At 42.1% G+C, this 12,756-nt stretch overlaps 1 protein-coding gene across 2 annotated transcripts in view; it reads left to right on the top strand.

Moving 5' to 3' along the window:
• The window catches only part of LOC131345509 (TANK-binding kinase 1-binding protein 1-like), a 70,406-nt gene extending 63,636 nt beyond the window's left edge, over nucleotides 1-6,770 (top strand). Inside the window, exons 6-10 of one of the 2 annotated variants that reach the window (XM_058378442.1) lie at nucleotides 2,723-2,916; nucleotides 2,998-3,059; nucleotides 3,322-3,443; nucleotides 3,847-4,238; nucleotides 4,656-6,769. In XM_058378442.1, coding sequence (XP_058234425.1) covers nucleotides 2,723-2,916; nucleotides 2,998-3,059; nucleotides 3,322-3,443; nucleotides 3,847-4,238; nucleotides 4,656-4,784 — 899 coding nt within the window. In that variant the 3' untranslated portion in view covers nucleotides 4,785-6,769. Of the gene's footprint in view, nucleotides 1-2,722; nucleotides 3,060-3,321; nucleotides 3,444-3,846; nucleotides 4,239-4,655 lie in introns of both variants that reach the window. The other variant, XM_058378441.1, reaches the window with a different exon arrangement.
• Nucleotides 6,771-12,756: the final 5,986 nt, after the last annotated feature.

Below are 12,756 nucleotides of genomic sequence, written 5' to 3'. Positions count from 1 at the left end.
GAGGATGATGGTAGTAATGATGATGGTAAGAGATGATGGTGGTAAAGAGGATGATGGTGAGGAGATAGTGAGGAGATAGTAAGGAGGATGATGTAAAGGAAGAGATAGTAAAGGATGATGGTGGAGATGATGGTAAAGGAGGATAAGTGAGGAATGATGGTAAAGGAATAATGGTGAGGAGGATGAAGTAAAGGAATGATGATGGTGAGAGGATGCAGAGGAGGATAGTGAGGATAATGAATAATGTCGTAAAGGATGATAAGTGGTAGAGGAGGATGGTGAGATAATGATAAGTAAGAGGAGGATGGTAAAGGAGATAAGGTGGAGGATGATGATGGTAAGAATGATGGTAAAGGAGGATGGTAAGATGATAATGTCGTAGGATGATAATGGTGGTAAGAGGATGGTAGTAAAGAAGAGATAGTGAGGATGATGATGGTGAGATAGTAGTGAGGAGGATGGTAACAGGAGGATAATGATCGTGAGGATATGGTGGTGAGATAAGTGGTAAAGAAGAGGACAGTAAGGATAATGATGGTGAGGAGGATAGGTAAGAGATGATGGTAAGTGAGGGATGATGGTAGTAAAGGAGGATGGTAAGAGATGATGGTGAGGAGGATGATGAGGATGATGATGGTAAAGATGATGGTAAGGTGAGGAGGATGGTGAGGATGATGATGGTAAGAGGATAAGTAAGATGATGGTGAGGATGATAGGTGAGGAGGATGGTAAGAGGATGATGGTAGTGAGGATGATGATGCAGGAGGATGGTAGTGAGGAGGATGGTAAAGGATGATGATGGTGAGGATGATGGTGGTAAGAGGATGGTGGTAAGGAGAGATAGGTGAGGATGATGATGGTGAGGATGATGGTGGTGAGGATGATGGTGGTAAAGGATAGTGAGTGAGGAGGATGCAGTAAAAGATAGTAGTGAGGAGGATAAGTAAAGGATAAGTGGTAAAGAGATGATGCAGTAAAGGAAGATAGTAAAGATGATGGTAAAGGATGGTAAGTGAGGAAAGGATAAGTGATGATGGTGGTAGTAAAGGAGGATGGTGAGATGATGATGTCGAGGATGATGATGGTAAGAGATGGTGGTGGTGAGGAGGATGATGGTAAGGAGATGGTAAAGAGGATGATGGTGAGGAGGAGGATGGTGAGGATGTTGGTGAGCATGATGATGGTGAGGAGGATGATGGTGAGGAGGATGATGGTGAGGAGGATGGTGAGGATGATGATGGTGAGGAGGATTGTGAGGATGATGATGGTGAGGATGATGATGGTGAGGATGATGATGGTGAGGAGGATGGTGAGGATGATGGTGAGGAGGATGGTGAGGATGATGATGGTGAGGATGATGGTGGTGAGGATGGTGGTGAGGAGGATGGTGAGGAGGATGGTGGTGAGGAGGATGGTGAGGATGATGATGGTGAGGATGATGATGGTGAGGAGGATGATGAGGATGATGATGGTGAGGATGGTGGTGAGGAGGATGGTGAGGATGATGATGGTGAGGATGATGGTGGTGAGGATGGTGGTGAGGAGGATGGTGAGGATGGTGGTGAGGATGGTGGTGAGGAGGATGGTGAGGATGATGATGGTGAGGATGATGATGGTGAGGATGGTGGTGGTGAGGAGGATGGTGAGGATGATGGTGGTGAGGATGATGGTGGTGAGGATGATGATGGTGAGGATGATGGTGAGGATGATGATGGTGAGGATGATGGTGGTGATGATGGTGGTGAGGATGATGATGGTGAGGAGGATGGTGAGGATGATGATGGTGAGGAGGAGGATGGTGAGGATGATGATGGTGAGGAGGATGATGATGGTGAGGATGATGGTGGTGAGGAGGATGGTGGTGAGGAGGATGGTGAGGATGATGATGGTGAGGAGAATGGTGAGGAGGATGGTGAGGATGATGATGGTGAGGATGATGGTGAGGAGGATGGTGAGGATGATGATGGTGAGGATGATGGTGGTGAGGATGGTGGTGAGGAGGATGGTGAGGATGATGATGGTGAGGATGGTGGTGAGGAGGATGGTGAGGATGATGATGGTGAGGATGATGGTGGTGAGGATGGTGGTGAGGAGGATGGTGAGGATGATGATGGTGAGGAGGATGGTGAGGATGATGGTGGTGAGGATGATGGTGGTGAGGAGGATGGTGAGGATGATGGTGAGGAGGATGATGAGGATGATGATGGTGAGGATGATGATGGTGAGGAGGATGGTGGTGAGGAGGATGGTGAGGATGATGATGGTGAGGAGGATGGTGAGGAGGATGGTGAGGATGATGATGGTGAGGATGATGGTGAGGAGGATGGTGAGGATGATGGTGGTGAGGATGATGATGGTGAGGATGGTGGTGAGGAGGATGGTGAGGATGATGATGGTGAGGATGATGGTGGTGAGGATGGTGGTGAGGAGGATGGTGAGGATGGTGGTGAGGAGGATGGTGAGGATGGTGGTGAGGATGATGGTGAGGAGGATGGTGAGGATGATGGTGGTGAGGATGGTGGTGAGGAGGATGGTGAGGATGGTGGTGAGGAGGATGGTGAGGATGATGATGGTGAGGATGATGATGGTGAGGATGGTGGTGGTGAGGAGGATGGTGAGGATGATGGTGGTGAGGATGATGGTGGTGAGGATGATGATGGTGAGGATGATGGTGATAAACTCTTACACACAGCTGCTTTTCTTCCTAATGTGTGTGTTTCAGCGCTGGAGTGTCCCGGGCCAAGCCTGCAGAGCTCACGCAGTCTGGACACGCTCACTGACCTGAGGGTCCAGCGTCTGGAGGCGGAGCTTGAGGGGGTGTGGCATGAGGCTAGAGGGGCGTGTCAGCGGGAGGCAGAACTTAAGGCGGAGCTGCAGCGTCTACAGGAAGAAATCAGACAGGAAAAAGAACGACAGGTAAACACACACACACACACACACACACACACACATCATGTTAAGAGAAACAGTTTTCTTGTTTGTTTGTTGTTTTTGCAGGAGCTGGATGTGGAGTGTGAACACTGCAGTGTGGAGTGGATTAAAAAGGCAGGAGATGAACAGTGAGTAACTCTGACTGCTGACCTTTAGGGTCATTTCATTCCCTTACTTCTGCTCAGGTGTTGATTAATGCTCTCTAACAGCAGCTCTGACCACAGCACAGGTTTATATTAATACACTGCGCTCTGATACCTTATCGTTTCCATAGCAGCAGCTCATCCACAGGGTACAGCACACTAAGACATGTAATCGATGATAGGGTTAAGGTTTCTTACAGTAAGAAGTGTGTGTGTGTGTGTGTGTGTGTGTGTGTGTGGGGTACAGGGTGAACCTGGCGCTGGCCTACACAGAGCTGGTGGAGGAACTGAGTGGAATCCGCAGCCTCATTGCTGAACAGAACCGAATCCTGAGACAGAAGCGCAGCTCTCTGGATCAGAACAGTCCCGGTAATACTGCAGCGAAATCTACATCAACATCAGTAATATTTACTTTGTCACCTTTTATTAAAAAGCTGTATAAGAATTTGCCCCATCAGTGTGATACATATATATCAGTTGTAGTGTAAACACAGTCACCATCAGAAGAGACGTTTACCTGTGTGTCACATCATCGCAATATAAACACACCTGAGTCCAGAGTTTCTTGGAGAACCGACCTAAACAAACAGAACCATGAAGTCCAGCAGTGATCAGAACACATCCAGGATAAAGTTCTGTTCTGTTCTTATAAGAAACAAACCCTAGGATTTGGAATAAAAAAGTTTTAAGATGAAATGTGGACATGCTGCTTATTAGAGAAATGTGATGCTGATCATGTAAATAAACTCTGACATCTTTTTCCATCCTGCAGTACTGAGGCATGGCCCCACCTCCCCTCCCTCCGACCCCGCCCCTCCATGCCCTCACCCGATTAGGTCACACTTCCAGGGTCGCCGTAGTTACTCAGACATGGCCGACCCCTCCGTCTCTCCTCACGCCGTCCACCATCCCGTTTCCACTCTCCCAAAGCGCAGAACCACGTGCCACACCCACCTCAGGCCGATATCCACTGGGCTCCGCCCATCCTCCGCCCACGGCGCTCTGGAGCTCAGCTTTCCGCTGCCTGACTCCACCCCTGCTCCACTGACCACGCCCCCTCACTCATCAGAGGATGAAGACGATGAGTGGGTGGGGCTTAGGATAATGACGTCCCCTCACTCGCACCCCCGCAGTGAGCATGCTCAGTCCTGGCCTTCAATCAGAGTGAGTGAAACGTTACAGAATAAATTCATCAAAATAAGAGAAGCTTTTAGTTCATGGAGAAAGTTTAAAGCTGCGGGAAAAAATAAATTTTGATTTTTGTAAACAAAATAAATGTATGTGATTTTAATAAATTAAGTGGATAATAATATATAAAATTTATTTATATATTAGTTTATTAGTCTATATACTAATTAATAGATCAATCTTTCTTTCTTTCTCTTATTTTTCTTTTTCTTTCTCTTTTCATCTCATTTGCTCTTCCTTTTGTACTCCTCTTTTTTTCTTTATTCTACATTCTTCTCCTTCTTCTTATTATTATTTCTTTAACCCACATGATGCCTCTATTCTTTTCCCCACTTCTTGTTTCTTCCTGACTTTCATGTGATCTTTCGTTCTCTCCTTTTCTCTGTCCCCCAGTTGTGGATGGATGAGGAGGAGAGCGAGACTCGGAGTTGTCCTCTCTGTCAGCTGTCCTTCCCCACAGGCTTCCCTGATGATGCTCTGATCACACACATCGACACTCACCTGGAAAACAGCAAGATATAACACACACACACACACACACACACTCCTGCTTCCACACTGTAACACTGTGAACTTCGACTCTTCTGTTGAATGATTTTTAAGAGAGATGTTCCACAGTGTGGCTGTAATGTCTTCAGTTTTATTTCCTTTTATTTTTATCCTCTATGTAGTGAAGAATTAAACAGTAGATAGCTTCCATTTCTATCATGAAGTTTCCGTCCAGAGCGTCCCCCAAAAATACCCCGGGGTTTAGATTTTATCGTTTATTGTTTATCGTTCATTTCGTCCTAGTGCAGTGTTTCACATAAACTGTAGAAAACTGTGATTTACAACAGCAACATGCAACAGATCTCAGGCTTCACTTCTTATTTTCTGGCCCAGAAATGAGCTCCTCCCCCTTCCAAAGCAGAGCTGCTTAACTCCACCCATTTCTTCCACAGGAAATTGAACAGGGATGAATTTTTTCAACTGAAGGGCTTCTTAATGTTTTCATTGCAATTCCCTTTTCAGCCAGCAGAGGGCTATAAACCTGACACACTGCTGCTATGAGCATGAAGAGAACAGGCAGATCAGGAACAGGACTAGGATCAGGACCAGGCTCAGAATCAGTAACAGGACTAAGAACAGGATTAGTATCAGGATCAAGACCAGGACTAAGAACAGAATCAGGACCAGGATCGGTGTGTTTTAAAATCATGTTTGTGTTCGAACCCAGAGATCAGCAGTGTGATGGCTGTAAGAGTTCTGAGTGACTGTATGTATTTATGGTCAGAGATCCAAACAGAAGTTTAATCATGAGTCCAGCAACCTCATGAACACACACACACACACACACACACACACATATACCTGAAGCTGGTGTTCTGCTGTAAATCTTCTGACAGACCCGTCACACTTCTCGATGATGTCAGAGCTTGCTCAATGTGATATTATAACCAGCAAACTAACAAGAGTGAATGAAATGAGGAGAATCCCCAAGGCAGCTAACAACGGCTCAGAAGAACATCCTGTCTGTATAACCTCCTGAACATGGGGTCAGTTTATCTGCACTGAGGGGACGAGCTCTTCTCCAGTCAGGTCTGAAACTTAGTTTGTATCGAGGGTAATATTTATCATCTCACTTGGTACATTCCATTAGCTGCTTATACGTTACATGCCATATCGCTAGCAAACAGTCTCTCCGCCAGTCACGACTCTGAAATCTTTTCCTGGTAACACGATAAAATCAGTATCACTGTGAAAACAGTTTACATATGAATTAATAATGTGCACTGTGGGCGGGGCCAGAGGCGGAGCCACTGTCTGAGCGACCGTATCAACAGCACAAACTCCGTCATGATGAATCCGAATAAATCGACCTGAATCCTACAGAGTGATGATGATGTTCCCTCACACTCACACTCCTGCTTTAAACTGTGCTGAAGATCAGGAGAATGTTTATAACAGCCAGGGTTTCAGGGTGAAGTGAAATATATGAGCTGGTTAAGTTTAATTCTATTGGAGAATCTCACAGTAAATCTCACAGAAACTCTAATCTCTGGAGGATGAAATGATCCTCTTCTTAATTATGGAGCAATAACATGTTTATGAACACTGAGTCATGTAGAGTATGTAGTCGTGATCTGGGTGTGTGTGTGTGTGTGTGTGTGTGTGTGTGTGTGTGTGTGTGTGTAAATGTGAGCTATATTGTTAAGGTGTGTAGTCTGGTGTTAATGAGAGACTCTGTGTTCTGAGGTGTTCAGTTTAGGACTTTAGGAGCTGCACACTAAATTAAATAAAATATAATATAATACAGCTCAGAATCATGAATCATCATCTTGTGGATAACAGCTGTGGTTGTGTGTGTGTGTGTGTGTGTTAAACCTGACACTGTCAGTCTGTAAGTGTGTTGTTGTTGTTGTTGTTGTTGTTGTTGTTGATGTATTTATTAAGACATTAAGGGCTGGTGTTAAACTGCTGACTGATTTAAAGCCTGAAATAAAAATAATGGAATGTTTCTGTTCTTACCTTCTGTCAGGAAATAATGCTTCCACTAACAATGATAAATAAAAACTCAATTCAATCTCTTTCCTGTCTTCCTGTATTTTTAAAATCCCATGAACACTAACATGAACATAAATTAAGCAGAACATAAATTGCACCAGTGACGTCATTAAAGTTCTTTTTTTTTTAAACATTAATGACACCTTTAATGAATTGCAGCAATGAATTGTAGAAGTGCGACACCTGCTGGACACACTCATGTATTTCTACCTTCTTTTCAGCGTGTTTCAGACATGTTCTATTAGCTCATTGTAACACGTGATCTATACACGGATCAGCCATAACATTATGACCACTGACCAGGTGAAGTGAATAAGACTGAGTATCTCCTCATCATGGCACCTGTTAGTGGGTGGGATATATTAGGCAGCAAGTCAACATTTTGTCCTCAGAGTTGATGTTAGAAGCAGGAAAAATGGACAAGTGTAAGGATTTGAGTGAGTTTGACCAAAAGGGCTGAACTGTGATGGCTAGACCACTGGATCAGAGCATCTCCAAAACTACACATTTACATCATGTGGATGGCCGGGTGCGTGTGCGTCTCTTACCTGGGGAACACATGGCACCAGGATGCATTATGGGAAGAAGGCGAGTCGGTGGAGGCAGTGTCCTGCCCTGGTCAGTGTTCTGCTGGGAAACCTTGGGTCCTGATGTTCCTTTGACACGTACCACCTACCTAAGCATTGTTACAGACCATCTACACCCTTTCATGGAAACGGTATTCCCTGATGGCTGTGGTCTCTTTCAGCAGGATAATGCACTGTGCCACAAAGCAGAAATGGTTCAGAAACTGGACCACAACAACCAGTTTGAGGTGTTGACTCCGCCTCCAAATTCCCCAGATCTCAATCCAATCCAACATCTGTGTGATGTTCTGGACAAACAAGTCTGATCCATGGAGGCTCCACCTCACAACTTACAGGACTTAAAGGATCTGCTGCTAACATCTTGGTACCAGATCCTACAGCACACCTTCAGGGATCTAGTGGATCCATCATGCCTCGATGGGTCAGGGCTGTTTTGGCAGCAAAAGGGAAACCAACACTATATTAGGGAGGTGGTCATAATGTTATGGCTGTTCAGTGTATATATGTCAAGTAACCATATTCATGTTAATGAACTCTAATTAAGTAATAAATCATAAAACATAATATTTAACAGAAATATACAGAAATACCACCTCATCCTCATCCCCCTCCCCCTCCTCAGTGATTTTAGCCCGCTGTGTCTGACTGACAGCTTATTAGCTATGCAAAATTCCCAGGGTCCTAGTGCTGTTGGATTAATGATGCGTGTGTGCGTGAATTATGTTGTTTTAGTAGAGTTGTAGAAAAAACGTTAAAGCTCTCTGTCATTTTGTTTTTCGACAAAATATTCCGTTTTAAGTCCAAAAATCTTGAGAAAAGAATTCTAAAAGAATCTAATTATGCCGAATAAACAGTTTTATCATTGTATTGAGATTTTGTTGCACGTGAGGAGTCTGTAACGGCACGTGCACATGAGAGCGTGTTTGAGAGTCCTGACTGACCGACATCGATTGAGTCCAGTGAGAGGAGGGTCATTTTTTTTGACATAAATTATATGAACAGTTTTGTAAAAGTTATAAATACATACAATAAACTGTTACACGGTGAAGATATGAAGAGATAATGACAGTCTAATTTCAAAGAACAGTTTCTGACAGGATTAGCCGAACAGTAGACACTGAAAGGGTGCGCAACATCGCATAAAATCAGTAAACAGAAAAGATTCGTTCACCTTTCGAGTCCTCGGGTTCGAGTCATTCGTTCATCACGTGACAGCCCCATAGGCTAAGGCAATGCAGTCTGAGCCGGAAACAGAAAAGATTAGTTCGTTTTTGTACCGTGACATGACCGCTTTACTGGACACAGAAATGAGTTCATTCTTACAGTTTTTTACTCTTATAAATGTGTGGATATCTGTCATTATGGTTCTTTTCCAGAACACTGAATGCTTTAATAAAGAGTTGGTTGATGCATTAAAGGAAACTTCTTACAGGGTATCATTGATTGGGTATGATTGAGCGTTTGAGAGCCGGTTGAGTGGACGCTGGCACGTGCTTGCTGCCGCTGCTCTCCGGCAGTGTGTTTTTTTGTTTTGTCCAAAAAACAATTATCCATCTGATTTTGCTGCTTTTCTCACCCACTTAATCACTCTTTCCTCAAATATAATATTGTTGGGTGACTTTAATATACACACTGACAATATTAACCACCCTCTTACTAGAGACTTTGTTGCCTGTCTTGAGAGTTTTGGTTTCCGGCAGCATATTGACTTTCCTACTCACTCAAAGGGACACATTTTGGACTTAATTTGCTGTTCTGGTCTTACTCCTTCGGTTTGTACTGCTGATGATCTCCCTATAACTGATCACTTACTTCTTTCATTCAATGTTCAACTCTCTCTTTCTGTAATCAAGCTACCTCGTATCATCTCATTTCGCAATATTAAGGACATCAGTTCTGATGCTCTTTCCTGTAGTATTGATAATCTTATGAACATTAACAATTTATCCAACCCTGATGATCTGGTTCTTCATTATAATGATGGTCTTAATAGTATTCTTAACTCTCTTGCTCCTCTGAAAACAAGGACAGTCACCTTTTCTCACTCTGCACCTTGGTTTACTTCTGAGCTCCGGCTAATGAAAGCCGAATGTCGTCAGCTTGAACGGCTTTATAGGAAAACTGGTCTTACTGTCCACAAAGATTTGTACAAAAGTCATACTCTGCACTATAAGAACTGTATTATTAATACTATATCCAGGTATTATTCTGGTTTAATATGTTCCTATGAAGGCAAAACTAAGATGCTGTTTTGACTCTTCAATACTGTTTTTAGTCCCCAATGTTCTTTGCCTTCTCATCTATATTCATCTGCCTTTTGCAACTCTCTGATGTCCTTTTTCTATGATAAAGTATACAAAATTCATCTGCACCTAGGCTCACCATCCTCCCTTACTAGTTCTTCTGAATCTTACCCTATTCCTTATCCTTTCTCCGCTTTCCAGTTTCCTACCAATTCAGATATTTCAGATCTTATACATAAGTCTAAGTCTTCTACTTGTTCGCTGGATCCTCTTCCCACTGTTCTGGTCAAGGCCTGTCTTCCCTCTCTGATTCCTCTTATGTCTGCTATCATTTGCTCCTCTCTTACTACTGGAATCGTTCCTATCCCACTTAAAACTGCCGCTATTACTCCAATTCTGAAAAAGTCTGGTGCTGATCCTAGTAATTTCAATAATCTCCGCCCTATCTCCCACTTACCTTTTCTTTCAAAAATCCTTGAAAAAATAGTTGCTTCTCAACTTCATTCTCATTTAACTTGTAATAACTTGTATGAACATTTCCAGTCTGGTTTTCGCCCTTTTCATAGCACTGAAACTGCCCTTTTAAAAATGACTAATGACCTTCTCATGGCAGCTGATTCTGGTTCAGTCACCATTCTTATCCTTCTCGATCTAAGTGCGGCCTTTGATACCATTTCTCATACCATCCTTCTTAATCGACTTATCTCAATTGGCATTACTAACACCCCCCTTGACTGGTTTAAATCATATCTATCAGAGCGCACGCAGTTCATCAAATTACACTCTTTTAGTTCCAAATCTTCCCCTGTTAACACTGGAGTCCCGCAAGGTTCTGTCCTTGGACCTCTTCTTTTCATCATCTACCTTCTTCCTCTTGACAATATCTTTCGAAAATACGGTATTCTATTCCACTGTTATGCGGATGACACCCAACTCTATTACTCTAGCGAACCTAATGCTACCCTCCCTCCTTCCTCTCTTCTTGACTGCTTTAATGAACTCAAATCCTGGTTCTCTTCCAACTTCCTCAAACTAAATAGTGAGAAAACTGAATTTCTTTTAATTGGTACTAAATCAACTTTATCTAAAATGAATAGCTTCTCCCTCTCTATTGACAATTCTATTGTTTCCCCTTCTACTCAGGTTAAGAGTTTGGGTGTCCTCCTGGACAGTACACTCTCATTTCAATCACATATTAATAACATTACCCGGTCTGTGTATTTCCATCTACGTAATATCAACCGTCTTCGTCCTTCCCTCACACAGAATGCTCCTGCTATTCTTGTTCACAATCTTGTTACCTCACGTATTGACTATTGTAACTCCCTTCTTTTTGGTCTCTCTCATAAATCTCTTCTTAACCTTCAACTGGTTCAAAACTCAGCAGCTCGTATTATCACTAAAACTCCTTCATTTCACCACATCACTCCGGTTCTGCAGCAGCTTCACTGGCTTCCGGTCAAGCTTCGCATCGACTTTAAGATTCTTCTTCTCACTTTTAAAGCTATTCACAATCTTGCCCTTCTTACTTGTCTGATCTTCTCCATATTCATGTTCCCTCTCGTTCTCTTAGATCTGCCTCTTCTCTTCATCTTTCTGTGCCTTCTGCTCGTCTCATGGGGCAGAGGGCTTTCTGTTGCTCTGCTCCCCGGCTCTGGAACTCTTTACCTCCAGACATCCGTAACCTTGACTCTCTGTCTATCTTTAAATCTAGACTCAAGTCTCACCTGTTTAAGCTTGCTTACTCTTCCTAAATCTTACTTGCCCTCTCACACAGTCACAGTCTTCTGTATTATGTTTTTTGTTATTGTTGCTTGTTTTTTGTCGTATTGTTTCTGTGTGCTTTGTGTTGTAACTTATTGTTCGGTGTCCTTGAGTGTTGAGAAAGGCACCTATAAATAAAATGTATTATTATTATTAAACTTCATTAGGGAAAATTATTCATTCTTTCTTTCTTTCTTTCTTTCTTTCTTTCTTTCTCTTATTTATCTACTTACTTTTTATTTTATTTTATTTATTAACTTACTGTTTATTTATTCTTTGTATTATTTATCTGAATAAACATCAGCTAATCCTGCAGTGTAGAAAATAGAAATGTATAAATTCATGCATCAATCTGAGTGTTGTTTTTAATCCATATGCAGTTATTTAATAATATAGAATCTGACCTAAACATAACCTTAATGTATGAAACTAATATTAATTATTCACATTAATAGTGTTATTGCTTTTCTGTTATGCCCCTGTGTCATTTATGAGTTTATGAGTTATCAGTATTATACCAGCAAATGCACAATTGGTGGCAAAATAAACAACAATAGGTACTTTATGTTTGCAGGTTTAGTTTATTTTAATAAGTAGTATTTGTTTACAGATAAAGACAGAACAGGCAAATTAGCATTTCCAAGTAAAATGTGGATTTATTTATTTATTTATTTATTTAAAAAAAAACCTCTCACACCACACATATACTCAAAAAACATTAAACAATAAAAAAGGAGACTGACAGAATTATTATTTTTCAGAAAATGTTTATTGCACAAATATTTTGATAATTTTATGATATCTGATAGTTTTATAATTTAATACCTTATAAAGTCAATAATACTAATGTAATATTGTATTTGTCATAAGATACTGAGACGGGAAGCAGTCACATTACAGGAACGAACAACATGGATCCAAAGACTCGTTATATAAACGAATCTTTTCTGTTTCCGGCTCAGACTGCGGTGCCATACGGGGCTGTCACGTGATGAACAAACTGACTCGAACCGAAGGCGCGTGAGATGAATCATTCTGTTGGGTATACAGGAGACGGCATGGCAGAGCTTAGTTTAGGATGTTACGTGACAAAAGAACGAACGAATTGGACCCAAAAAATCTGGAGGTGAGGTGATGAAGTAACAGACTGTATAGCCTCAAGACACAGGTAAGATATTACTTATAATATGACAGTTCTTTCTTATTCGAAATGTGATCAATATGTGCGTGAGTAGATGTGTTAGGGAATTAACATGAAACATTTTAATTACATTCTGCTGACGTGAACGAAATGACTCGAAAAAAGATTCATTCATTTTGCTGAACGAGATTCAAAGAACCGAATCAGTAAAATGA

This window comes from Hemibagrus wyckioides, linkage group LG24 (genome assembly GCF_019097595.1).
Source record: "Hemibagrus wyckioides isolate EC202008001 linkage group LG24, SWU_Hwy_1.0, whole genome shotgun sequence".
Taxonomy (NCBI): domain Eukaryota; kingdom Metazoa; phylum Chordata; class Actinopteri; order Siluriformes; family Bagridae; genus Hemibagrus; species Hemibagrus wyckioides.
This window is presented reverse-complemented; position numbering and strand designations above follow the sequence as displayed.